Below are 27,718 nucleotides of genomic sequence, written 5' to 3'. Positions count from 1 at the left end.
GGTTCAAATTAGCTAATTCTTACTTAACTGTAGCTTTTTCTACTGTACCCATAAACTACTTTAACTATTTAATATAATTTGCACAGATAAACCCCTTTATTTGAGTAAGGTGTAAACTAGTTTGCATAAACGCCACAGAAAAAACATTTAACGAACTACAATTTTGGTTCACAATCATTCAAGCAGCACTTTCCTCATTTGAAATAATATCACACAGTCTAAAATGTACCAACACAAGTGCATTCATTTTAAACTGAAACAACAACAACAACAACAACATTTATTTATATAGCACATTTTCATACAAAAAGTAGCTCAAAGTGCTTTACATCATGAAGAGAAGAAAAATAAAAGACAAAGTAAGAAATTAAAATAAGACAACATTAATTAACATAGAATTAGAACATAGAACATAGAAACACAAGCAAGAGTCTTACAAAGGAAAATCCCCACATATATTAAGATATATATGATACAATGTACAAAGAAGTAACAGTATAGCACTTAGTGGTCAAATCCACTTCATCTAATTCATGGTCATTGGAGGCCAGAGCTTGTTCCTGGAGAGCTGGGTGCCATGGAGGAACCATGGCAGGCAACAGTTTGTTGTTGGATGTAGTCTTGCACACACTCTATCTCTATCTCTCTGTCTTCCCCAATTTTACTTTGCCTTTCAGATTCTCTTCCTCAGCCATTCAATTGTGACCTGTCTTCTATCCAATAATGAAGCTAAATGCAAATGCTTTAACTCTAACCTCGTTATGTCTCTGGTCTCGAGTGTCTTTAGGCCATGTCTTGTATGGAACTCCCCAGTTTAGTGTTCAAAAGGGTAGAACAATCCTATTTCTCTTTTGACAAGTATTATGAACTACTTCCTATATGTTATATGGAAGAGTGGTCATGTTCTGCCAGTTCTTCATGGCCTCATTTTTAAATGGACGATATATTCCCAGCATCCCTGGCCATGAACCACATTCTTTTGCCTATTGGCCAGGAAGTTGTCTTGCTCCATCCATCAATTCCCTCTCTCTCTCTCTCTCTGTACACTGGTTTAACTGTCATTTTCTGGGTTCACCCAGGTCAGCTGTTTACCCACAAAGTCCTGGGTGTATTGGAACAGATGTTGTTACAGTCATGTGGTTAACAGGTGTCTGGTCACACTTACAGGTAATCTAACTTAGACACCATTAAAATATCCGACTACGCCACCCAGTTTTATTAAGAGACTGGGAACTCCTGAAATTTACCAATAATAGCACACAGGTTTCTTTAAATTGGGCAGTGAGTAAACACACAATGAAAGACACAACAGTAATTTCAGAAAAAAACAACAGTAAGTTCTATTACACAAGACAATATAAGGTACATTAAAAAGATAAACAAACATAACAAAATCTAAACATATCAGGAATTAATTTACTTTTTTAAAAGGAAAATACACAGTCCACACTCTAAAAGTCCATTAAAAACAAGAATTGGAGGATACAACCTTTAGTGGTGCAGAGTCCAAGTTGCTCACTGTGTTACCCCAACACTTAATCATTCAACTGTCCACGGATGCACTCTGTTCGCCAGACACTCGTTTCCCAACAGAAGTTTTGTCAAACCGTTGAATCCCTGTCAACGTCTCGTCATCGTTCCTTTTTTTCCACTCTGGCTCCTTGTGTTGCTGTGACCTAGGCACGCCTCATTTCTCGTCTGCCAGCTTTGCTTGGTCCTGTCATGCGGCTTCCTTCTCTCGCTGGACCCACAACTGGCGTCTCCTTGTGGAGCTGTCTCTTCCTCCCTGGAAGTAAATGTTGCCGTCCTTGTGCCTCACGTCGTGCCAGCCAGGTACCCTCGTCTGCCTACGAGCCCCTGTGCTCTGTCTGAATGTCTTGACAGCGTTCTCAGTGGACTGTTTCCCCTGCCTTCTGCTGCCCAGGAGTTTAAATCTCCTTCAGTCTCTGCTGTTGTCAGTCCTGGACAATCAGTTTAATCAATGGCACATCTAAATTTCCTGGGTTTAACAATTAATGAAAACACAAGTTAACAAAATGTATTGTTACCAACCATTAATGAGTACAGCTCTGCTGATTAGAAACCAATATTGTCAAACATGTTAATTTCAGGTAAATACAGAAATCCTCCAAGGAAGCAGCAGTTCTTTTATCACAACTTGGTATTTGTTTGTATACTCAACCAGCCAGACTTCAAAGCGGGGACTCCTTTGCAAGACAGCAAATACCTACACAGACAACCCTGACACAATCAGTAACTGGATTATCCAGGAAATCGAAAAACAAGGTCCCCACAAAAAATATAGAATTGAACCCTTGGTATAAGTACTATAATGGGCCAAAATATCCCACACAATATATCCAGTTTAAAATATCATAAACTGATAAAATGGCTACAATCAATAAAACTTCATCAATAAGTACATTTTTGTATGTAAAAATACAACTAATGTTGTACTAATGGCTAGATATCAAAACATCTACTCCATTCTACTTTGTGCCATTCTGCACAAACTTTGTTGATATTTTATTTTTAGAATGTAAAGACTTATTATGGGAAAGTCTGCTAATTTCCAGAATTCACTTAAACCTCACAGTTAACCTACTCACCTTTTATCAGAGGCTTGAGTTTTCATGCCCGGCATATGACAACAAGACAATAATTTGATTTTATGAATTGTCATCCAGCCAGTGAAACATGCTATGTTGAAAGTCACAGGTTATTTCAGACCTCCTGCAGCTCACAATGTGTTTTATGCTCTGTTTATAGAGTTCATCTGACCTTTCTGGGAAAATGTCGCTGGAGCCAGGTGATCTGCTTATGGATTTTACTGAGGCAACACCCCTAGTAAGTACATGTCTGCTCACCATAAAGCCATAGTTGCCAATTTGAATTTCTGCTTTCATTAGCCATGTTTTTGTAATAGGAATATATGTGTTGTAAGCTTGACTAATACTTTCTTCTACACTTGTGAATAGATTCTGACTGGTTCATTTCGTGTTCTATAATGTGTTTATGCATTGTACTAACAGTTAAAATTAATAAATTATGCTGCCTAATTTACAGTAGATCCATGCTAGTGCCATCCCTCTGTCATTCTCAAAGAGAGGTTAACGATTTATTTTGTTTATTAATTAAAATTAAGTAAAGGACACTTAACCATCTCTGGCAACTTTCTGAGCATGAGACAATCCCGTTTTAATATTGTAACCTTTATTTTGTACGTGAATAAAATTACTTAACACACTGAGGGAAGTTTCACTTTCCTAAAAATAGTGTCATATGCGTGTGAGATACATATACTGTATTTGTGAAAGTCTTTCATTTATATTTGAATATACATGCAATATACTTTAAGCTATGTACAGGGTGATTATTTCATGATTAGATCACTTACTTCTGCAAATATGTTAAATAATATAACATAAAAAGATAAAACAGTAGTTTTACAAGCATATAAGATACTTTTCACATGAAGTTCTTTCAGGTTTATTCAGGTATGTATGATGTATAATGCATACTGTGCTGTATGTACAGGACATCTTTTGTATTCCTATCAGGTAATTTATGGTATTCTATAACATACAATATGTATTACTGTCATGTATGTATGAAATAGTTGTGTGTGTATATTTTAAAATATTTCACATACATGTAAAATGACATCACATGCTATTTCAGTTTTTGGTACTTACTATGTAAGACTTTCAGTTAGGTTTAAAATACAGCAGTTTCAAAATACGTTTGTGATTACTTAAAAGTATACTGCTGAAAAAAATTAAAGGAACACTTTTTAATCAGAGTATAGCATCAAGTCAGTGAAACTTCTGGGATATTGACCTGGTTAGTTAAGTAGCAGAGGGGATTGTTAATCAGTTTCAGCTGCTTTGGCATTAATGAAATTAACAACAGGTGCACTAGAGGGACAATAATGAGACGACCCCCAAAACAGGAATGGTTTATCAGGTAGAGGCCACTGACATTTTCCCCCTTTCATCTTTTATGACTGTTTTTTGCACTAGTTTTGCATTTGGCTATGCTCAGTGTCACTACTGGTAGCATGAGACGATACCTGGACCCTACAGAGGTTGCACAGGTAGTCCAACTTCTCCAGGATGGCACATCAATATACTGTATGCCATTGCCAGAAGATTTGCTGTGTCTGCCAGCACAGTCTCAGGGAGGAGATTCTAGGAGACAGATAGTTACACTAGGAGAGCTGGACAGGGCAGTAGAAGGCAAGGAGGAAGAGGATGAGCTCTACCAGAACCCTACAAAATGACCTCCAGCAGGCCACTGGTGTGAATGTCTCTGACCAAACAATTAGAAACAGACTTCATGAGGGTGGCATGAGGACCTGACTTCTGTGGACCGTGGCGCTCGATTGGCATTTGCCATAGAATACCAGAATTGGCAGGTCCACCACCTGTGCTTTTGACAGATGAGAGCAGGTTCACCCTGAGCACATGTGACAGACAAGAAAGGGTCTGGAGAAGCCGTGGAGAACGTTATGCTGCCTGTATCATCATTCAGCATGACCGGTTTGGTGGTGGGTCAGTGATGGTCTGAGGAGGCATATCCATGGAGGGATGCACAGACTTCTACAGGCTAGACAACGGCACTTTCACTGTCATTAGGTATCGGGATGAAATCCTTGGACCCATTGTCAGACCCTATGCTGGTGCATTGGGTCCTGGGTTTCTCGTGGTGCACAACAATGCCTGGCCTCATGTGGTGAGAGTATGCAGGCAGTTCCTAGAGGATGACGGAATTGATACCATTGACTGGCCACCACGTTCGTCTGACCTAAATCCAATAGAACACCTCTGGGACATTATGTTTCAGTCCATCTGATGCGGCCAGGTTGCACTTCAGACTGTCCAGGAACTCAGTGATGCCCTGGTCCAGATCTGGGAGGAGATCCCCCAGGACATTTTCATTTCCATAAAACGATGTGGCATCCTTTCGTTCCTAACACCTTACCCAGTCCATATCAGTATACGTAGATATCCAGCAGGATTTTTTCCCATTGAGATCTGATGTGTTTTCAAAGTGTTCCTTTAATTTTTTTGAGCGGATTATATTTGTTTAAAAGATATTTTAACTTAAATATAGGAAAGTTTAAAGTTTGCATATTACAAAGTCCTGTTCATTGTTTTGTTTTGAGGCTTTTTGTACTCTTCCTTTGGAACTGCAGCAGATGTACTATACCTGCATTTCATCTTTGTGCATTGTCCCTGTTTATCCACCATAAACCATTCCAGATTAGGGGGAGTTGTGCCTTAAAATGCCAGACTAGTAATCAGATGAAGAATGTCCTTTGTTTTTTACAAGATATTCTAAGTTACAGTGCATCCGGAAAGTATTCACAGTACATCACTTTTTTCACATTTTGTTATGTTACAGCCTTATTCCAAAATGGATTAAATTCTTTTTTTTCCTCAGAATTCTACACACAACACCCCATAATGACAATGTGAAAAAAGTTTACTTGAGGTTTTTGCAAATGTATTAAAAATATAAAAAATTGAAAAAGCACATGTACTTAAGTATTCACAGCTTTTGCCATGAAGCTCAAAATTGAGCTCAGGTGCATCCTGTTTCCCCTGATCATCCTTGAGATGTTTCTGCAGCTTAATTGGAGTCCACCTGTGGTAAATTCAGTTGACTGGACATGATTTGGAAAGGCACACACCTGTCTATATAAGGTCCCACAATTGACAGTTCATGTCAAAGCACAAACCAAGCATGAAGTCAAAGGAATTGTCTGTAGACCTCCAAGACGGGATTGTCTCGAGGCACAAATCTGGGGAAGGTTACAGAAAAATTTCTGCTGCTTTGAAGGTCCCAATGAGCACAGTGGCCTCCATCATCCGTAACTGGAAGAAGTTCAAAACCACCAGGACTCTTCCTAGAGCTGGCCGGCCATCTAAACTGAGCGACTGGGGGAGAAGGGCCTTAGTCAGAGAGGTGACCAAGAACCTGATGGTCACTGTCAGAGCTCCAGAGGTCCTCTGTGGAGAGAGGAGAACCTTCCAGAAGGACAACCATCTCTGCAGCAATCTACCGATCAGGCCTGTATGGTAGAGTGGCCAGACGAAAGTCACTCCTTAGTAAAAGGCACATGGCAGCCCGCCTGGAGTTTGCCAAAAGGCACCTGAAGGACTCTCAGACCATGAGAAAGAAAATTCTCTGGTCTGATGAGACAAAGATTGAACTCTTTGGTGTGAATGCCAGGCATCACGTTTGGAGGAAACCAGGCACCGTTCATCACCAGGCCAAGACCATCCCTACAGTGAAGCATGGTGGTGGCAGCATCATGCTGTGGGGATGTTTTTCAGTGGCAGGAACTGGGAGACTAGTCAGGATAAAGGGAAAGATGACTGCAGCAATGTACAGAGACATCCTGAATGAAAACCTGCTCCAGAGCGCTCTTGACCTCAGACTGGGGCAACGGTTCATCTTTCAGCAGGACAACGACCCTAAGCACACAGCCAAGATATCAAAGGAGAGTGGCTTTAGGACAACTCTGTGAATGTCCTTGAGTGGCCCAGCCAGAGCTCAGACTTGAATCCGATTAAACATCTCTGGAGAGATCTTAAAATGGCTGTGCACCGACGCTTCCCATCCAACCTGATGGAACTTGAGAGGTGCTGCAAAGAGGAATGGGCAAAACTGGCCAAGGATAGGTGTGCCAAGCTTGTGGCATCATATTCAAAAAGATTTGAGGCTGTAATTGCTGCCAAAGGTGTATCGACAAAGTATTGAGCAAAGGCTGTGAATACTTATGTACATGTGATTTCTCAGTTTTTTATTTTTAATTAATTTGCAAAAACCTCAAACTGTTTTCACGTTGTCATTATGGGGTGTTGTGTGTAGATTTCTGAGGAAAAAAATGAATTTAATCCATTTTGGAATAAGGCTGTAACATAACAAAATGTGGAAAAAGTGATGCGCTGTGAATACTTTCAGTTTCTTAAAAGTAACATTTTAAGGATTGTCAGGTGAACTGTTTGTTAACAGCAGAAGAAGACGACATCCAGAAAAGAAACAGACTAAAGGTAGTAATGTTTTCAGTACAATGCTATAAATTAGTTTTCTGAATATGTTGTACACTGCACTTTGTAGTCAAAAGACCAATCCATGCTCAGCACCAGCTGGGCTTATGATGGTGTTTGCCAGAATCACAGAGCTCTGCTACGCAATTCAGTGCAGTTGACCATATACGGTATTTCACATGGGACTTGATCTCACTTTCTTTTTCTCTCTCTTCCTCTCTCCCTTTCTCTCTCTCTCTGTCTGTATATGTGCTGTAAATGTGTTTGTTCATACTTTGTACTGTGTGGTTGATAGTGAGTATGGCTGTCATTTCAACAGCTGTCTCCTCTGAAATGTTATAGTATGGTTTTTCTATGCATCTCGGTGAAACTAATACTGAAGATAAAGATATTTGTGCACTAAACATACTGTAATAACTCGTATATCTTTCCAGTATGTCTAGGGAATTTTGTTTAAGGTGTTGGTAAGGCCAAATCCTATTTTTAAAAGGACAAATATATGCTGATACTCTTAGGCTTAAATATGTCCATTATTTATGCTTTAAGTGTTTTGTAAGCAAGTTGTGAATTCAGGGGAAAAATACCACTTAATGGGTTTATGTACTGTATTTATTTAAATTATTATATAGCACCATTTGTGGAGTCTAGCATTCCCAAGCATTTTATGCACGTAGCACAACATTTTACAGTGACAAATATTTTAAGATTTATAGTGAAGACAAGCTGAGAAGCGCTACTTTGTTGAGCCCAAGGAGGGGAACAGGGACTGATATTCCGAGCCTAACGTTTACTGAACTTGTATATTAAATAATTTCTTTTCTTTTTTGTTTTTAGAGATATCACAATATTAGTTAATTTTACATCTACATTTCAAATAACTATTTTTGTATATAGGTTTGTTTTTATACATTACTACACATATAAAAACCCTGCTAAAAAGAATATTAATCACCCTTTCAAGTGCAGGTACTTTGCAGGAAGATCAGTTCTTGAAGGTTTCTTTTAGGGTTTTTTTTTTTTTTTTTTATTTATTACTGAAAGCCTGCAGCACTTGTATCGCTCCTTCGCTTGAGTGGAGTCTTAAACCAGAGTACGATGCCTGCTCTACAGTGGTTAAGAAGAGGTGTGTAGTGTTGATTTTGCATAGTTTTTTTAAATGTAACAATAAACTGATTTATGATTAATGTAAAAATTCAGGCCTTTTCAAATGAAAGCTAGTCTGTCCAGTGTGACTTGCTGAAGGTTAACTTGCACAAGAAGGTGGTGCTAGTCCTTGGTGGCTGTTATTTTCATTTCAAATACTTACGTAATTAGAAACCAGTTCTTCTTTTTAATGCATGTTTATTAAAAAATGTTTTTTGTCCAAGATACTGCTAAGATTTTAAATTAAAATGCCTGAAGACAACATGGAAAATGAAATAAGGATTATTGGTGGGTATAGCAAAGATGAGGTCCAGAAAAACAGACAGAAAACAGTGTCAGAAACGGCAACTGAATCCTAATTAACCTAATTAAGAGAACCAAACTAAAAAGTAATGAAAATTTGTAAAATAAATAAAGTCCAGCACTAAGTTAATCTCAGAAGTGCCTTTCAGCTTCCAGTAACACAAGTGAGAGTTGTTTTGGAAAAAGGATCCAATTCATGGGTGCCACAAGTGCATCACATTATGTCACATGACTTCAGTTTTGAATAACAGGCAACAGGCACAGAAACCCTTAAACAGCATAGCTGCAATGGGCCAGCTACAGGTATGTACTATTTGAATGAAGAGAAAAAACATGTTAAAAAAATGTATTCCAAGAGATCCAAACTCCAGATTACAACACACACATGTAAAAATGTCACCAATCTAGTGGGGCAGTACTCAATACTACTCGCCAGTACGTAATCAGTCAAATTATCTGAAACACACATATATGAGTAGAAAGCATCCTCTACAGCTATTACCATTCCTTTAAATGCCATTATTCGAATGCCGGTTGATGGAGCAGCTGATCGTGTTAATATCCGCATTATCAGTGTAGATAAATGACATGACTGATTAAAACAGCAAATTCTGTATTATTGCTGTCATAACATTTAGGTCATGACAAAGGACAAAAAGTTGGGGTTGTAATGTGTGCAGCAATGTGACTTTACTTGAAGCTCTGGAATTTACTGAGTGGAATGAGTGTTTGATTTCCTCCTTCAGCAATGATAATGCATTATGGAAAGGTTTAAGGTTCCAAACTTCAGTTTTGTCTCAGAACTTCCAGTTAGAAAATGCATGCTATGAAACTGGTAGTCAAGTAGCCTGGTTTAGGTGAGTGTGTCCTGTGGTGGACTGATAATCCATCCATAAATAATGTCTCTCTTGATACTGCTGTTGTTGGGAAAGAAGTCAGTCTGTCTGTGATCCTTTACAAGAAGAAGTTTAGAAAATGAATAGTAGACACTGAAAGAGTGTAGCAGAAGAAATTAACGAGGTACAAGTTGCATTTTTAGTGAAGCAAAGAAGTCAAGGTTGGCTGCTAGAAACTTGACAAAGACCATTTAAATAGTCTTTGTGGACAGGTAATCCATCCAAAATAATTCTGATAATAGTTTTTAGGAGTATTGGAAATTCTAAACACCACTGAGAGCATAACAAAACCAGATGTCCACTAAAGTCTGGGTCAAGACCAATCCAAAACTTGGATGCAGTCCCTGTCCATTGATATTCAACCCAATGTATGCATCCTTAGTATGTATGATGAAAGTCAGAGAACCATAAGAGAAAAATCCGTGCAGATTTGAAAACGTCACACTCAGTGATCAGGTATGGGATTCAAACTCAGGGTACTGGATACGTGAGGCAGACGTGCCATCCAAAATGTCACCAAACAGAAAATTGGTAGAATTTCCATCCAAGAATCTCATAGGATCAGATATGCAACCTTACTATTTGAGAATGCATGCCCTGCTTATCTAAACCTATTGGTTCAAGTGTACCACATATTTGAAAAGAAATTCTCCAGCCATGTGAACCATTTTGAGTGCTGAGCTGTCACAAATTTCAAACAGTAGACAGAATAAAGTAAAAATTGTTCTTCCTAATTACCTTTGAAGTGGGATCTTGTGATCTTCATTATTTTAAGTTAATAAACCAGTTATCATCAGGGAGAATTACAGTAGGTACAGACATACAATTCATTCATTCAGTTCTTTGATTTACTCTGATCTTTCCTTTTTCTCCATTGAATTCTAAAAACTATTAGTCAACTTCCCATTCTGTCATGGGAAAAAATATTGTGGGGTCTCCCCCATATAATATTAAAATATTTTAATATCCAAAAAGCAGTAACTAAATGTTATACAGTTAGTTACAGTAAATGATAACACATTACAAACAGTACATTACTTTTGCATTACTTTTTCTTCATTTGTATGAAAAACTGCACATTTCACTGGCCATCATTCCTTATTAATTCCTGAACCCAGAACTGGCTTGTGCCAGTATTTTGATTTGTGTAAGCAAATAATTGTGCTATCATATGCTGAAAGAAGGAAAAATAGTTTTCTTTTTTTACATTGCCAAGAGATGAGTCACCTATAGTATTAGTTGGCATTCCCTCGGATAAATAAGCAGCTATAATGCCAATGGTACAGGAGCCAATACAAATGGTAAGCCTGTCAAAGTTGCATAAAAATTCCTACTGCAGCAACAGCAAGCAAGCTACCTGCAAGAGTGATATAAAAGAGCAGTAATTCATCAGCAGGCAATGCAGCAACCCAGCACGCTGCAGTTATGAAATAAGCCGATCTTAATAATTGTGTCGTTGTGATGACACTTTAATGCAACATGCTGTATCACAATTTATGAGCAATTTAACATACAGATGAGCTGCATATAATTACAATTTGTAGTTTGACAACATAAAGAACATGCTTAAACAGTAGATCCATCTATTTCATGGACCTGTGTCTGGAAACCCCTTACTATTGCATCCGTTGGTTGGGTCAGCCACCCCATAAACCTGCCCCCTTCAAATTCCCCTTGTGGCTGTACAAAATGTTGTATGATCATCAAACTAACACAATGATATAATACGCTGCCAAAAATGTTTGTAGGAAATGTACTGTAGTATTCATTAAAATGTTAGAAGTCTTAAAATATTAATGTGCCTTTTTTTAGTTGTTGTCTTCGGCGTCTTTGTGTTGAGCACAAGCACTCTTTAAACCAGCCTTATTTCAAGCAAAAGTCAGAAGGCATGAAAAGTTTAAATAAAAAAAACAATGCAAATCTTTTAAGTAATGCAGATATTTTTATTTCAATATAAGTATTGCATTATGTTACTCATTACTTTAAAAAGTAATCTTTAAAAAGTAATCTGACTACGTAACAGCAAGTTACTTTTAACGTGTTGCCCCCAACACTGCTAACACAGAACTGGGTGGCACAAATAAACAAACAGAATTTATTGTACCTTTCTTATACAGTTTCAATTACATATACACATGAACTTGTTGCTTGGCTTGCTGACCAGTCACTTCCGCTGTTACCCAACTGCCCTCCATCATTTTATGTGACCAGCAATTTCAAAGTGTACGGTTTCAAACCATGTGACCAGTAACAGCTGCTGTTGGTCTAACACAGGGGTAGTCAACCTTTTTATACCTACCGCCCACTTTTGTATCTCTGTTAGTAGTAAAATTTTCTAACCGCCCACCGGTTCCACAGTAATGGTGATTTATAAAGCAGGGAAGTAACTTTACTTTATAAAATTTATAAAGCAGAGTTACAGCAAGTTAAAGCATATAATAATAATTACTTACCAAGGACTTTATGTCGGATTTTCGCTAAATTTGGCAGAATAAATCTTTCTAAAACAACTTACTATAGTTAAATCTATCTTTTTATTTATACTTTGCATACATAGAAATTACATTAGTTAATTGAATTATTAGTGGGATCCCTGAGGCTGATGCTGGGAAACTAAATATTGAATATCCGGTTCAATTTTTGTGAGGAACAAACGAAGGTCTCCCCTTTCGGAAGTATTCAGGTGGTTTCTTTCTTTGGTCATAATATGATTAACAGCACTAAATCCTGATTCCACAAGATATGAGGTAGGGAAAGGTATCAATAAACTGAATACCATTTTCCACATATTTGGATATAAGACCGGCATTTTTTTATTTTGCCATAGGCGTTCATATCCACCACTGTCGAATTTATGTTTACTTTCTTCATCATATCTAATTTCTAACAGTTCTTCTTGGCAAGTTGTATCAGCCTCTTCAATATTTGCGGTAAAAGGATTTTTTATCCAGTCATATACCTTCAGTTTCAAAATATCTTCAAATTGTTTTTCCATGTCCAATTTAAGTTCGTTGAGGTGGCTGCTGAATCTGTCAATATCCTCTGGAGTTACATCATCTTTTATAGATGATAATTGAGGAAACTGATGAAATTCTCTCTTCAATAGATTATGACGAAGTAGTTGAAGTTTGTCAATAAATAATAGCACAATACATTGGCAACCTATAAGAGTTTTATTAGCTCCTTGAAGCTGCAAATTGACATCGTTAAATCTCTTGAAAATATCTGCCAAGTAAAAGGCATCATTCTTTACTGTTTTTAACTGTTGACACAGATTGGTCTCATTATTACTTTCAAAAAAATTGTATGACACTGTCATATAATGCTACAAATCTAGCCAAAGATGTACCCTTTGACAGCCACCGAACTTCTGTGTGCAAAAGTAACTTAATAAAATCTTCATTATTGTCCTGGCAAAGCTGCCGAAACATTCTATCATTCTTTGCATTGGATTTGATCTTGTTTACGGCTTGAATTATTATAGTTAATGATGAATGGAGACTTGTACTTAGATGTTTTCCTACAAGATGTTGTCTGTGCACCACACAATGAATACATAAAACATTTGGCACTTCCTGCTTCAAATAAGCAACAAATCCACGATAGCGACCTACCATTGATGGTGCTCCATCAGTAGCGCATGCAACAATATTATTCAAAGGAATATTATTTTTTGTAAAGTATGTTCTCACAGTATTAAATATAATCCTTTTGTATGTGTGATGAGATTTATTGCGAATAGCATTTCTTCTCGTAATATATTGTTTTCATCAAAATAGCGTACATATGCCACCAATAAAGCATCATTATCTGCAATGGTAGATTCGTCCAATTGTATGGAAAATGAAGAGTTTTGGAGAATACTTATAAGTTTGTTTTCAACATTAACTGCCATTTCATCAATTCGTCGCTTTACTGTGCTATCGCTTAGGGGCAACGTTTTTAAAATTTGAGGTATATCCTGATGCATTACTGTTGAGATAAATTCTTTTATAGAGGGTATTATTACAGTTTCTCCAATATTATAGCTTTTACCACTTTTTGCAATTAATTGTGAAATGCGATAAGTGGCAATTAATCCATCTTCGTTCATTGTATGTTGTTTCTTAAATGATGTAACGATAGTTGAACGATTTTGAAATTTTTTATATATTTCCTGAAAATATTCAATGGGCTTGTCCTTGTCATTTGGATGCTTTGTAGAAAGATGTTCTTGCAATCGACTTGGCTTCATTGCCTCATTGGATAATGTTTTATGGCACAATAAACACATTGGATGTTGTTTATTTGCAACAGATTCTATGAAACCCATCTTCAGATACTCTGGTGAATAGCCGCATGTGTATTTCTTTTTTTTGAGACATGGGCTCACGATATTTCACAATATTTTGTTTGAAGCTGTAAGCACGTGCTTGCTCTCAGAAATCTAACTACGTACTGACTTTAGTTTCAATTACGTAACGATTTAGCTTCACTTACGTAACGTAAACAAAACTTATGCGCTTGAAGTCTGTTGCGTGGTCGCGACTTTTGGAAGGCTACATGCTTTTCCGATCCGGTATGCGAGATGTCCTTCTCGTCTCCTGGCGTTGGTCAGGCGGGATCAGGCGTTCCGGTCGCTGGACAACACAGCGTACATTGGACGTGGATGGTCAGTCAAGGCGCTGGCTATCACGATCCCGCGAGGTTTTCGTCAGACCGTAATGTTGAAAGATATGTGGATCCAACAACAGCCGTTGGGAGTCAGGATCGGGATGTAGTAATCGTAGCTCCTCGTACGTTAAAATGATGAATGTGTTGACAGAGTAACAAATGCTGGGTACCTCTAAGTTGAGGATTGCCGAACGTTACAAGTGTCGTGGTTGAGCGAGAATTTGTCGAGACGAGACTAAGTTAGTGAGTATCCGTGGTTGTGCGTTTTATAAAATTTTATGTAGTGGGTGTTGGCCAATGGCATCACTTCTTTGCGATCGGGGCGAAGTAGCGAGACATTGGCTAGTTTTGGCAGTCCAAGGGGGGGTTCCTAGAATGTCACCTTATTACCCTAAAATCCGGGAATTGAGACGAAAATATGAGTTAATTAGTGTCTCCATTGTCTGGCAGTTTCTGTCATAGAAAGAAGCGTCGAGCCATGGAGTTCTTTGTCTACGGGGTAATAAAACGACGAACTGCTAGTTTTTGGGCGACAATAGTATGTAATCGCAGCGCCGTTTGGTTGCTCCACTACTGCCCACCATGAAAGCTGGAACGCCCACTAGTGGGCGGTAGGGACCAGGTTGACTACCACTGGTCTAACAGTTTGAAACCGCATGTTGTCAAATCGCTGATCACACACGCTTTCTGCATGGATTGGTACATGTGAAATGATGGGAATTTTTGGAAAAAAAAGGAAGGCACGTAGATGCCCTCCCTCATCCCCAAACCCCCACCCCCCGGCTCAGTGCTGTCATGATGATATTCAGTTTTTTTCAGTTAAAAGTTTCTAACATGGTATTTGCCATCTTGAGTTTTTTATTATTTTTTTTTCTGTATAACTGCCACCATCATATTACTCTAAACTGTCAAAATTAAACATGAACAAAACATATGCTTGAAAGTCCAATGATTGCTTTAAAACAGTTGGCATATTTGGTGAGAACTGTATTTTTAGTAAGCTTAGCACAATGTTCTTTCTTGTAGTATATGTTCTGGGTGATTTTTTGAATGAACCTGGGTTCTGTTTGGAATGGACTACAATTTTTCCCGTAAAAGTAGGAGTAGTCTCATTCAGTATCCAGGATCTCCACCCTTTAAATGGAATTCCCAGGACAAATTATGTTCAGTTATGATTTCTACATTCATATACGGTTCTTTGTGACCTTATGCTGAATCTTTTTAATTTTCAAGCTTCTGAAGTAAAAAATGCTTTAATAGTCAAAGTATAATAAAATTCTTGCTGGGTTGGTTTGATTATTCCATATTCTGTGTTTGTCTTATTACATTAAACCTTTTTTTACATAGTTATTTAATTCAAAGAAGCAAGTCTAATTTATAGATTGGATAGTTTACATTTTATGCATCTGTCTCATGAAAGTTTTCAGTGTATTTATATAGGATATGACACCTAATAATAATAATGAAACAAGCAAAACACACATACATTTAAGGTCCTCTCTTTCTAAACTGCACTCAACTCTTAGAGGCTATGTTTTGTCCACATTCATTCAGGCAACTGACAAAATTAAAGAAATACTTTAAAGGTGTTTAAATAATTCTGAACCAACGTTCCTACATAGTGTGTTTGCAGAGATAATAAAACAAACTCTTATCATGTTTAAGGTCATGTTTTAAAATTCTCACGTTGACTTTGAGAGAAGGATGATTGTGAGAGTATTCAACTTCAGTGACAAAAACTACTAGGCTTGATGATATTTAATGAGAACATTGTCTAAACTGATGTGGGCTTGGAATTCAGAGGGATGGATTAGTAGATTAAGTCTATGTGGAAAAAAGATAAATAGGCATGAGCAGAAAGTTTCATCAAGAACAGTTTATCATTTTGAGGGTTAAAAGATACAAAAAACCAAGTAGCGCTAAAAAAAAAAGTCAGATGGTCGTTCCCAAGTTGAATTCTTATGGGACATTCTAAAGAAGCACCTGAACAGAGTTTTCCACACCACAGGGAATTTCTCACTGTTCAAGGCACGCTGTTAACTGTTGTGGCTGTTTATGGTGCTCAAAAACCTATTAAAATAATTAATTTAGGATTTTTTTTAATCTTGTTAGTTACATGTACATTATATCTCTTTTATGCCATTTCCTTCAGAAAATAAGGTTACACGCCTATTGTCTATTCATCTATATTAATTACTAGCTAGTTCGACATACCCTTGCCAAAACCTGAACTGGCAGCACTATGTATGAGGTAGGGGATTAGGCCTAGATGCCAGCCCATCACATTCTGCATACAAACACTACTTCTAAATAAATCTGCAGTTGCCAATCCATCTGCATCCTAATCTAGGAAGAATTTGCAATTCTACACTCAGTTGAATTGCACTCCTCGTGGTCCATGTTTATGGATGCCATAATGGGAAAAATATGGGAACACTGAAACAAACTTATTATTATGATCTAATTAAACTGATGAGCTGTAAATGTTACTACATTTGTTTTGTACAAAAATGCATATCTTTGTCATTTAATAAACATTTCTAAATAATCAGTTGTCAAAGGCTAAATTATTATCCCCTTTCTCCCTCAAAACTGAGCTTCCAAACAAAAATCATAGCTCAGTCATAAATAAGGTGTGTTCAGATGTTCAAATACTTGTATTAACAATACAAAGTTAGCAATCCGTTTTGAAGTGAAAAGATCATTTTGTATCACTTACACTTGTGCCCTTACACAAAAACTATTTCTGTTGTTGAATTAATGGCAAGGATGGCAGCATAAAATAGACATTAAATATAATTTAGATGGCAGGCTTTTAAAATAATAAAAATTATATGACTTCAAAAATATGTATAGCTACCTGCTTTCTGAAGTTTCCCCGAATTCAGTAATCAAACCTTCAGCCTATAAAAATGGCATGGTGCAAATTATCAGGGTAACCCTAAATGGAACCACACACTGCCTAAAGAACCCCTAATCAAGGTCTCACCCCATTGTTTCCTATAAGTATTCTGTAGCCAGATTTCTCTTCAGCTCTGCTGACCACTGTCTGGCTTCTTACTCTTTACTTATTAAGAACATCTCCTTCACCTGAGCTTCCTGACACCTGTTCGAGTCATATGCGTCCAGCAAGTGGCAGTTAAGCCAATTAAGGTCCCCTTAATCATGATATGACATTATAAGATATGGAGCAAGATGATCCACTGTGGCGACCCCTAACGGGAGCAGCAGAAAGAAGAATCATTACATGAGCTCAGTGGTTCTGTCTCTCTGGATGTTGTTTCCCAGAATTCTCTAGAAAATGTACATCTTTGCTTTAATCCTTTGAATATTGCGCTGTACACTATATTAGTCAACACAATTGTGTTCATACCTTATCATGAGTGCATCTTCCTGAATGATTTGCAGGAAGTGGACCTCTCCCAGGTAGGCTTTCCCTTCTCTGTATCTTATAGATGATTGAACCTACCCTTTTTTAAAAATTGCAAATAGTGTACATGATTGGTTTCTCTGTTGATTCTCGCCTTGATATAAATTAAACATATATTTCTGGGATAAAATTAAAGCAATGAATGTGAAAATTATTTCAAGTGTGAACCAGCAGAAATATGAGAATGAGCTCCTGAGCACCCTGTGGATAACTAGGGGCATTTATCATCCGGGGTAAGTCAATACAACTACTATCTAAATTTACGTCTGTTGTGGAAAAAACTTTCCTCTATTTTCAAAGAACTCATTCACAGTGACCAGATGAAAATGCAGAATGATTCTTTATTTGCACATTGATGTGCACAAATGTCTCAGTCCATGGATTGAGCAATCAAAAGGTTCTCTGGTTGCTATTAAAACACCCATGGGTCTCATCCTCTTCCACTGAGCGCAGAGCTTCAGGAGGGACGCACGTGGAGTGTTGAGGGAGGAAGGAGATGCACACCTAGCCAGATCAGCCAAATCAACCTTAGCAAGCAATCAAAAAAACAATTCATTCCCTTTATACTTTCCTGTTACCATTACCTTATCTAATACATCGCATCATCTGGCTCTTAATATGCAGAATTCTGTCATCTTAGCCAATCGACTATAGCCACCAGTAACTTTGTATACATGTCGATTCTTCCATTATTCTAAACACTGCTTCGTTAACAGGGGTGTCCTATGGTTTTTGCCGTTGATCTCATCCCCGCTTCATAATAGGGGTGTTTGGGCTTTCTCACTAGTTTTTTTTTGCTTTTTAAGGGGGTGTTTATTACTTCATTTTAACCTTATTATTTACCTTGATGGTTCCTCTTAAGATGAGGCAACCTTCGCATGCTCAAGTTTTAAGCCATGTTTAGTTAACTCATTAGTTACCTTCAGTCCTTTTTCTTAAGCTTTGAATAATCCATTGTTACGACTTCATTTAAGTGAATGCTTGTATTAAATTGTAAAAATCATCAAGTATTGATTAAAAATATTTCAATAAAATTGTATACATCCTTTAAATGGAGTCTTCTGGTAGGTGTAACACGTTCAAGTGTAACACGTTCAGTTTTGAAAAATGCATAGAGGGACAGTTTCATCAGAACAAGCCCTTGTATGTTTTGTTGCCCTCACAGTGTGTCTGGCTTCCCATTCATATCTGGATTTTACTCAACTGAGAGAATAGTCCTGGGAGGCTCCTAATGATGTTTTTCTGGTGGCAAGTGCTCAGCTGCCACTGCTTCATATTAGCTACACTGTTGAGTGCTGTCACCACAAAATGTGATTCTGTGTCTCCTTCTCCAGTCATCATTGTAGCCCCTTAGCTTCTGCAAGTCTTAAAATGAATGTGCAATTTCAGAATGTTTTAGAAGATCTATTCTATCTGTCTATCTGTTCAAGATCTATCACTTCATCTGGGAAGGTGTCCCATTGTGCTGCACCTATGCCTCACACTCTATTACCATTCCAATAGCAGAAGACCACTTGTATTGTCTATATTAGTTGATAAAACTTGTTAAGTCAATCAATCGTTTGTTTTCTGATCACAGTCAATTAGCACTGCTATTGGTTAAAGTAAGTTAGACAGTGGAGGATATTGGCCTGCCATTCTTCCTACCGGAATGCTAAAGGGGCTGCAGCAGGGATTACTTGTAATGCAAGCAGATGTGTAAAGGTTTTTCTTTGCTATAAACAGGGTTACTTGATTGGGGATTGTACTTCATGTAATTTTTAGTTGATGTGATATTGCATTTGGATTCTACATTCAATGCTTTGAATGACCTGGCATTTGTCACGGCTAGGTATGGAGGAGTTCCTGAGAAGAGTGTTAGAGACCCATGTTTGAGACTGTACAGCCATTCAGGATTTAAAGTGTTACTATATAATTCACATGATCATCAGGTTTCTGTATAACGTAAAGCTGTACTAAATGTAAAATACCATTAATCAGCAACAGGGAAACTTTTGCAGTTCAAGAAATCATGTGAACTACAGCGTGCCTTTAACAGCCATTTTTATATTTTGTGTGTTTCAACATCTCTTACGAGACAACCAAATGTGAAATTTTAATTCTGGTAAAAATTGGGTAGAGAGCATCTTAGCCAACATATGTATGAGAAAAAGAAATGTCCTGTCTGGGTAAAGAGCTACCAGATAAGTATTGTCAAAGATTTTGAGGTGAACCTGATGTTTGACAATTCCTGACCAACTCTTCAGTTAACAGTTTACCCTTAAGCAGCTGTAGTACTGAGTGATTCTTTTTGTTTTGTTTTGTTTTTTTTTTTTTTTTTTTTTTTTTTTTTTAAATCCCTTTAGATAGAAAAAGTACCTTCAGACCAAGCCGATTCCTTTCTTGATCCATTTACACCTGTGCCGCAATTTCTGTTCAGCAAGGTAATATGTCTAAATGTCATGGTCATTTGTGTACCCTTTTTCCAGGTTCTGGAAGTATATTTTAGTTGCACAAAATGGCAGACTCAAGGTGCTAATATTTCATTGCCTGTTAAGATCACTTCACCCTCAATTTAAGTTCTTGATTTGTCCCTTTGGCAGTCATTTTTTAAGTTACTGATAGAAATGCTATATCCAGATTGCTTTCAAATAATTGCATTAATAACTTCAAGGATAGCCTATTGGGACTCTGCCATAGGGTTCAGGGAATCTTTCCTGGGTAGTTGACATGTTTTATCAGTTACGCTCACAACCCTCATCTGAGAAGCATGTCTCATTATTTTTCATTTGTTAGAAAAGGACCACCTATTACACAGAATTTGTGTTCAGATTATCTGGCATGTTGATTATTTGGCCTGCAGGCACATTTACCGGGGAGACTGGGCTTCTGATTTATTCTCTGTACCTGGGAGCAGTTTTGGTCATTTAGGGTTGTTAGAGATTTATTATTTTTTATTATTATATTTTTGTAGTAACTCGACTTATTTTTAACAAAAAAGTTCTGTCCGTTATATAGCAGTGGATTTATTTAAAGCAAATGGCTGCTGGATGTTTGTCTTAAGAAACAAAACACATCCACTCTGAGAGATCATTGCATCTTCTGGTTTTTGCCTTCATATTCTTAGTTGCTTTATGTTGACTAATATTGTAATCAGTTTCTCGTGCCTTATTGGATATCAAGTCACAGGTTTGGAATCATTTAAGCATGTCCTATTACCATGAAAAAAAAGGTACTTTACACAATAGATGTGTATTTTAATGTAAACCTTCATGTAATATATTTATAAGGTCAGATTTGTAGAGAATTGTCAAGTAAACCAAGGTTCTGCACAAAATATGAGGTAAGCTTCAATAGTCCTCTATGGTTGCGCTGTATATAATATGAGAATAGAACCAGCATTTGTCTGATGACTTGTTTTGTTGCTTTCTCCACTGGCAAGAAATAGGATCTTTGTTTCAAATTAGATAGATAGATAGATAGATAGATAGATAGATAGATAGATAGATAGATAGATACTTTATTAATCCCAATGGGAAATTCACAAATTATATCCTTAATGACCTTTTAATTGCTGCAGACATCTAAGTTCATTCATCGGATAACTACTAATGTCCATTTAAGCAGTAAGTCGATTGAGAACTGACAGAGTGACTCATGTTTGACCTACATCCTTTAGATAATATGGTGCCACATTAAATGTCCACATGAGCCCTAAAATAATTTCTTAAAATAGCTACTGGATTGAAAAAGTGCAGAAGTCTAAATTAATAAAAATATGGTATGATGATGCAAGATTATGTGGATAGAAGCATTGATAAACTAATTAAAAGACAATTGGCAAATCTAAACTGCAGCTCACAATGTTTGTTGCTTTCCCAACAGTTTTAGTGTACCAAAATGAGAAGTACACTATCAGGTTGTCTGTGGCTTGCAGTCAAAGAACCGTCTTGCCTGCTGTGTTGCCACACTGAAAATGTCAGATTATCATAATGGATTCTCACAATTATACATTATCCATTATGTATCATGCAGTGCCAAAGAATGAACAAATACAGTGATAATTAGTTGATTTTATAAATACAACCTGTCTGTTTTAGCTGTACTGTCAAGTGAGTGCAGTGTAATGGTGCTGGCATAACCAACTGCTGGTTGTTTATTTTCCAACTGAATTTTATTTCTACATGCTGACGATGACCCTCTCGCCATTCCACCCAGACTTCCTAGCAATGCATCTCAATGTCTACAATCTTTAAAATCGAAAAATATTTCAAAGCACATATGCATCTCAAGAATATTTTCTTTTGTCTCCCAACTTCAACATTGTACCTGAGCTTCTGAAGGGCACCTAGACTACATGTAATTGGCCATTAAAGAGAATGTGCTCTCTTGTTAAGCCCTGTTAAGTTAAACTTAACCTTAAGTTAAGGTTTACTTTTACTTTTACATAAAATATCTGGAAAATGTTTGAAGGTTTTCATCTTTTGAATAGCATACTTGACATGTTGCCACAACTAGAATGAGATAATGCTGGTAAGGTTTCTCATGTTTGGAAGGGGCATGAATATACATCCCATAAAATTGTCTTGAATAAATGTGTAAAAGAGATTAATTTGTTTAAATGTCTTTTATGATCATTATGACAAATATTTTAACCAACTATAATTTCCTCTAGTAGGTCTGGAACTGAAGCCATGTTATATCTTTGGTGGAATGAAAACAAGCATCTTAACCAATCAAGCTGAAGACAGATTTGCCCATGTTGGCTGCTAATGCTCAAGTCTTTGTCTTTAAAAAGAGAATGCACCCTCCCGGTATCAGAAATGAGAATAACTTCTAGGTTCTCAAAGCTGAAATGCACATGTAAATGTTAAGATGTTGGCAGGTATTGTTCAAGGGCACCTCTATGTGCCTTTCCTACTTGAAACCAAAGGTAAAAAACTCAAGATATATTAGAAATATTGGTTTATTGTCCTGCGGACTTATGCTGGCATGCCGGTGCTGCCTTCTCTCCAGACTTAAGCCCATAGAGCACAGCAACCAGAGTCTGACCCCTCTGCCTGCAGTTCTGGGATGTTATTCTATTTCTATAGATTCAGATTCAGGCGACTGGCAGGAGTCGCTGCAAGAGGTGGTCACACAAGCTACCCAAGGACAACAAGATACCTCTTGTTAATGTTCAATGATTCATTGTTTTCCTGTGTTTTTTCTTGTTATGCTGATGTGTGTCCTGTTATTCTCTTTTGTTTGTTGTTATTGCTTGCAAGAGTTTTGGTGATTCTCAGGTTAATATAACAGGGGATGTTAAAGTTAAACAAAAAAATAAATAAATTATAAATAAGGAAGGCAGAGGATCTCTCATAAGCAGGATTTGACTGTTTATTAAGAATACCCCCTACCACCATCATTGCTTAATATGTAACATGTTTGTTTTTAGGTAGAGATGCCTGTCATAGACACACGTCTGCAGTGCTGTGGACACCCATCATCTCCTGCTAAGCCAATGCAGTTAACCCATAGCTACACCAAAAGACCTCAGATCGATGTCATGCCCATCCCTCACCCATCAGCAAGACACACCACTCTGGTGGACAGGTACTGCCTTTCAGACTGTCCTGCTAACTCTTGTTTATGTTTCGCATTGTGAGTTTGTGTTGCCTCTCAGATGTGCTTAATATTTGACTGGCACATCTGCAAATGTTTCCCCTGCAGAGTTTGTTCTAAATCTCAATATTTCTCCTGTTTTGATATATTTAAATTAGAGCTCTGTTTTTCCTTTCCTCTTATATGGCTGCCTGGCTGATTCTCATCAGAAGGTAAAATGAAAATTTTTTATGTTCTTTTTTATAAGGGAAAATATTTGTATATGTTTGTGTTCGTATTCTTTCATTATTGTAACTGGCTTGTCAATATGCTACACTTCCTATGTTCAGTATACTGGTGCTTTAGCAAGCTGTTCCTTCAGTCTGTCTCTCTGTCTACTCAGACACCGTTCACTTTTTTCATTTTTCTCATAAGTGCACAAAAAGTGACAGGCAGTGGGGTAGTCACAAAGAATATAACAGCTTAATGACTTTCTTGGTCCACGTAATTGTAACTGCTGACCCATGGACCCCTATGAAAGTTTTTTATGCATTGTTTCTCTTAATTTTATTCCACAAGTAAACCTGTGACAGTGACTTGTTGTGAATGTAATGCATGTAAACATTTAATTTAACTTTTCACAGGTCCTGTACCATTCATTGCCAGTAGTAATAATAAATCCTTAAAACATCTTCTGGCCTTTGGAGACCTAAGGCTGGTCAGTCACCTCATTACAAACTGAAACAAATAGTTATACCCTCATCCACCCAAGGAGCCAGGAAAATGAAAGAACAAACCCAGCTACATCACTTTGATCATGACTAGTTAATTTGTATATGCCATGCCATGACAGCCTAGCCATATACAGGAAATTGGATAACATTTCAAGTTCATTTCATAGTCATACTGACCAAATTTTGTGTATGGGGCATGTAACATCTGAATTCTCTGCACTCTTATGGACCAACAGTCCAGTCACACATTAGTGTGGAGGCAATATGGCTGTACTTAGATTTGCTAATATATTTAAGAGGAGTTGTTGCCTAACTGCAGTTCAAAGGTCACAAAGGAATTTTTTTACTAGCTTCATTTTACACAGAGCAGTTAGAAAAAGAAAATGATAAAGCAATCAGATTTCAGCTTATACTAGAAAGGGGAGCCTTATCCAGCTCCATCTGTCAGCTCTGTGGTCATGTGGCCAGAGTGAGTGAATAGATTCATTTTAAGAATGCCCCGCAGGCAGTGATTATGTCATGGGTCAACTAGATAATTTTTCCAGGCTTTTCACAGTAAACATGTTGTCAATGTTTTAGTGCAGCATTGATGCAATATTTGTTTTGGGTGCGGTGAATTATCTGCTTTTTTACCAGCAGGTATGGCAACAAGATTAGTGAAGTGCCTGCCTAACCTCTGCCTTCTTACACTTGCAGTGCGGAGGCCTTGAGACGAGAGCTTGATCGAGAAAAGCTCATGAAAAGACTGCTGATGACTGAGCTGTGAAGGCTCAGCTTTGGGCAGACACCGCAAACATGGATTTCCTTCGTGCCTTCAGCCTGTTTACATTCCTCAGCCTGTGTCTCAAAGAACCTGACCAGAATATTCGAATCTGACCCGTCGTGTCGTGGTGTCTTTGTGTCACCATCGGTCCTTGTGTGTGTGTGTGCATGTATGCTGCTCAAACTGACTGCAGTCACATCGCCTTTTGTGTCATTGTTTGCTTTTAACAATGTAAGATCCCTCTTTTTATCTCTATGCATAGGCCAAATGTTTTACTTATTTTCACAAAAAAACTTGAATGCAAAGAAGCCCTTTGATTGACATGAGCTGTCAATTTCTGTGAAATCTCATAATTACAAGGTAGTCTTGTTTTACCTTAGAGCAGGGTTTTTTTGGCTTAGGTCACCATTTCTGCTTCTTGTTGTGCCATGAATTTAAGTTTTGTCTCATTATTTATCAGAATGATTTTAGAATAATTGAAAAGTGTGTTAAAATGAATAGAAGTTGGGTGGTGGGGAGCTCCAAAGTCTCGCACTATTTAAGCAGTCTTATATATTTGTCATTTTTTATTCTTTTTTTTTCTTTTAGTCTAAGGAAACACCTGAATAGAGTCTGAGATTTTTTTCTTCTTTCTTGATAAATTGAGCTTTTTTCTAGTGATTGAAAATGTTCTATTCATTTTTAAGAACCTGCTTTCTGCAGCACAGATTCGCAGAGATCCCAAGCCTATGTTAACCGCAACCAGTACTGAAGGGGGATGCCAGTCCTCCATAGGTCATACTCACACATATCAATACCAAACCAATTTAGAAGTCACCAACAGTCAGTCTAATGGTGAATCTTTGAAGAGAAGAAGAAAACTAGAGTCCTCAAAATAAGAGAAAGGGAGGGAGAAAGAAGTAATCAGATGATGTGATATCTGTTATGTTCTTGACGACCTTGCACCTTGGGATCGTCTATCATATCTCCTGTACCCTATTTAGGATTGCCAGGAGCCTTATTTTGACCCAACAAGGCTTAAAAATGCCTTAGATGGTTACACTAACTTACTCACACCAGGACAAAGTCATCAGTCGACTTAAAAATCATTGGACTTTGGGAAGCATTCACATCAGCAGAATGTGGTAAATCCACATAAATGACCGAGCACAAGAGTCACATGACATCAGTGTTTACAATTGGGATGGACTGGCCCTGCAAAGAGTCGGGAGACAATAACTGTTGTCTCTTATAGTAATATCATTGTTGGAGGTCTGAGGACAAGCCCCGCTTCTCAAGAAAGCACGTGTGAGACACTGTTTACATTTTACCTTTATGTTCTTTCTATTTGCATTCAGTTCTCAAAAGAAATTCAAATTTTAGAACATTACAGTAAGTTTTGTGTTGAAAAAGCATTAATATTCTGTTCTGCAAAAAAAAAAAAAATTCACTCCCATCAAAAATTTTAGATGTTCTTTATAGGTCTAGGTTATAGAGTGTGCTGAATCCAAATTTTGATCTATCACATCCAGATTTTGAGGTATAAAGGTTTAAAATAAAAACATATTTCAATTAATTATTTAAATTTGAAAAATGATAAATTTCACATCGAATTTGTTTAAAAATATATAATTATAATTTTACAAAAAGTACTTAATCGCTATTTTTTTTTCTCTTGCAATCCAATGAAGGTGCTTCACGGTGGAATGACTAATTGCTAACAAAGACTCACTCCACTTCCCACAATAACACCTCTTGACTGATATCTTAGTAGAACCTTTTACCAGTGTTCATCAGAGACCACTTCCAAGTTTATGGGTGGGTGGGGGAATCTAAATGATTTTAGGAAATTGTACTTTTAAAGACCTAAATGCTAGGAAGGAAAAGAGAACTTTCTCAAGTTGTTCCTCATAGTTTTCAAACTTTTGTCTTCCCAGGAAAATTTTGTCACACACTTTGTTTTTCTTCAGAAAAGGAGGGATGTGAATTGTTGCTTACCTGTTATCTGGTCAAGATAATGAATGCATCAGCTCCTCCCTGCATAACTATGTAAAAACCATTTAATCAGCAACTTTCTCTCTTTTTGAGAATAGAATGTTAGAAAGATCTTTTAAATATACTGTCCTTGCTATTTAAAAAAAAATGAAGAGAAAAAAGATACCAATTGGGAGCAAGAAATGTTTAGTAAATACTTTATTTTTAGGTTGCGTGCAAGTCAGCTGACTTTAAGAATGAGGAAGACTACCATTTTTTCAGCTGTAAGAATACTTCTAATAATAATTAATAGCATGAAAAACCCCTAAAGTATACCATAAAACAAAGTTTACTTACTCAAAAAAAAACAAAAAACAGATCAACCTTTTTTAAAGAGACATTTTACACTGAATCTGATGTCTTGTAAATATGGTTTGTGGTTGAGAAATTCTAATTTCAAAAATGGATGCAGCATGCCTAAATCTATCAAGTAAACCTTTTTTGTGTAAATCATTGTAATACATTAAACAATGTTATACATAAATGGACAAAAGCAAAGTACAAAATAAAAAATAATTCTGACCTGCTTAATCTATAATAAGAATAGAAAGTACCATTAAAAGGCCTTAGGATAACAATGATGTTCCTATCTTTGTAGTGAGATTTACATACAAATCCAGTATTCTGGTTGTTTTTGTATAATATTGTCACTTTTTGGTGTTATTTAAATTGGCAGTTTTGAAAAGTTTATATTTGTGAGGTGTTTGTCCCTCATTTCTTAGCACTTGGGTCCTTACCTCCCACTCCTCACTGCCTCTGTTCCCAGGACCTCCAAATTTAAACAATATAAGTTTGCTATTTTGAAGTCAGCAATATTTTTTCATAATTAAAACAATACAATAAATTGCACCATAAAATTTTGTTCTAAAGTAAACCTTTATTTGTAAACTTTAAAGGATGTCATGCCTTCCCCAATGACTTATAATTCCGGTCTACAGAGCACCAAAGCAAAGATGAAACAAATGCCTTAAGCCTTACTAAACAGATCTCCTTCAAAGCAAGGGTGTTCCCATGTATCGTTTCACAGTTTGGGAATGCACATAATAAAAGTCCATATTTGGTTTGCAAAAATAAAATTTATTTTTGAGCAACTCCATCCCTTTTACGGATATCCAGTTGTCGTCTTCACTTCATTTTCTGTCTCTCTTCACAACAAACTTTCA

At 37.1% G+C, this 27,718-nt stretch overlaps 1 protein-coding gene across 1 annotated transcript in view; it reads left to right on the top strand.

Moving 5' to 3' along the window:
• The window catches only part of epb41l4b (erythrocyte membrane protein band 4.1 like 4B), a 547,093-nt gene extending 521,249 nt beyond the window's left edge, over positions 1-25,844 (top strand). The window contains exons 22-24 of the mRNA XM_051936130.1: positions 2,770-2,847; positions 22,900-23,057; positions 24,476-25,844. Coding sequence (XP_051792090.1) covers positions 2,770-2,847; positions 22,900-23,057; positions 24,476-24,545 — 306 coding nt within the window. The 3' untranslated portion in view covers positions 24,546-25,844. The remainder of the gene's footprint in view (positions 1-2,769; positions 2,848-22,899; positions 23,058-24,475) is intronic.
• Positions 25,845-27,718: the final 1,874 nt, after the last annotated feature.

The sequence above is a fragment of the Erpetoichthys calabaricus genome, chromosome 13 (genome assembly GCF_900747795.2).
Source record: "Erpetoichthys calabaricus chromosome 13, fErpCal1.3, whole genome shotgun sequence".
NCBI classification, from domain to species: Eukaryota; Metazoa; Chordata; class Cladistia; order Polypteriformes; family Polypteridae; genus Erpetoichthys; species Erpetoichthys calabaricus.
This window is presented reverse-complemented; position numbering and strand designations above follow the sequence as displayed.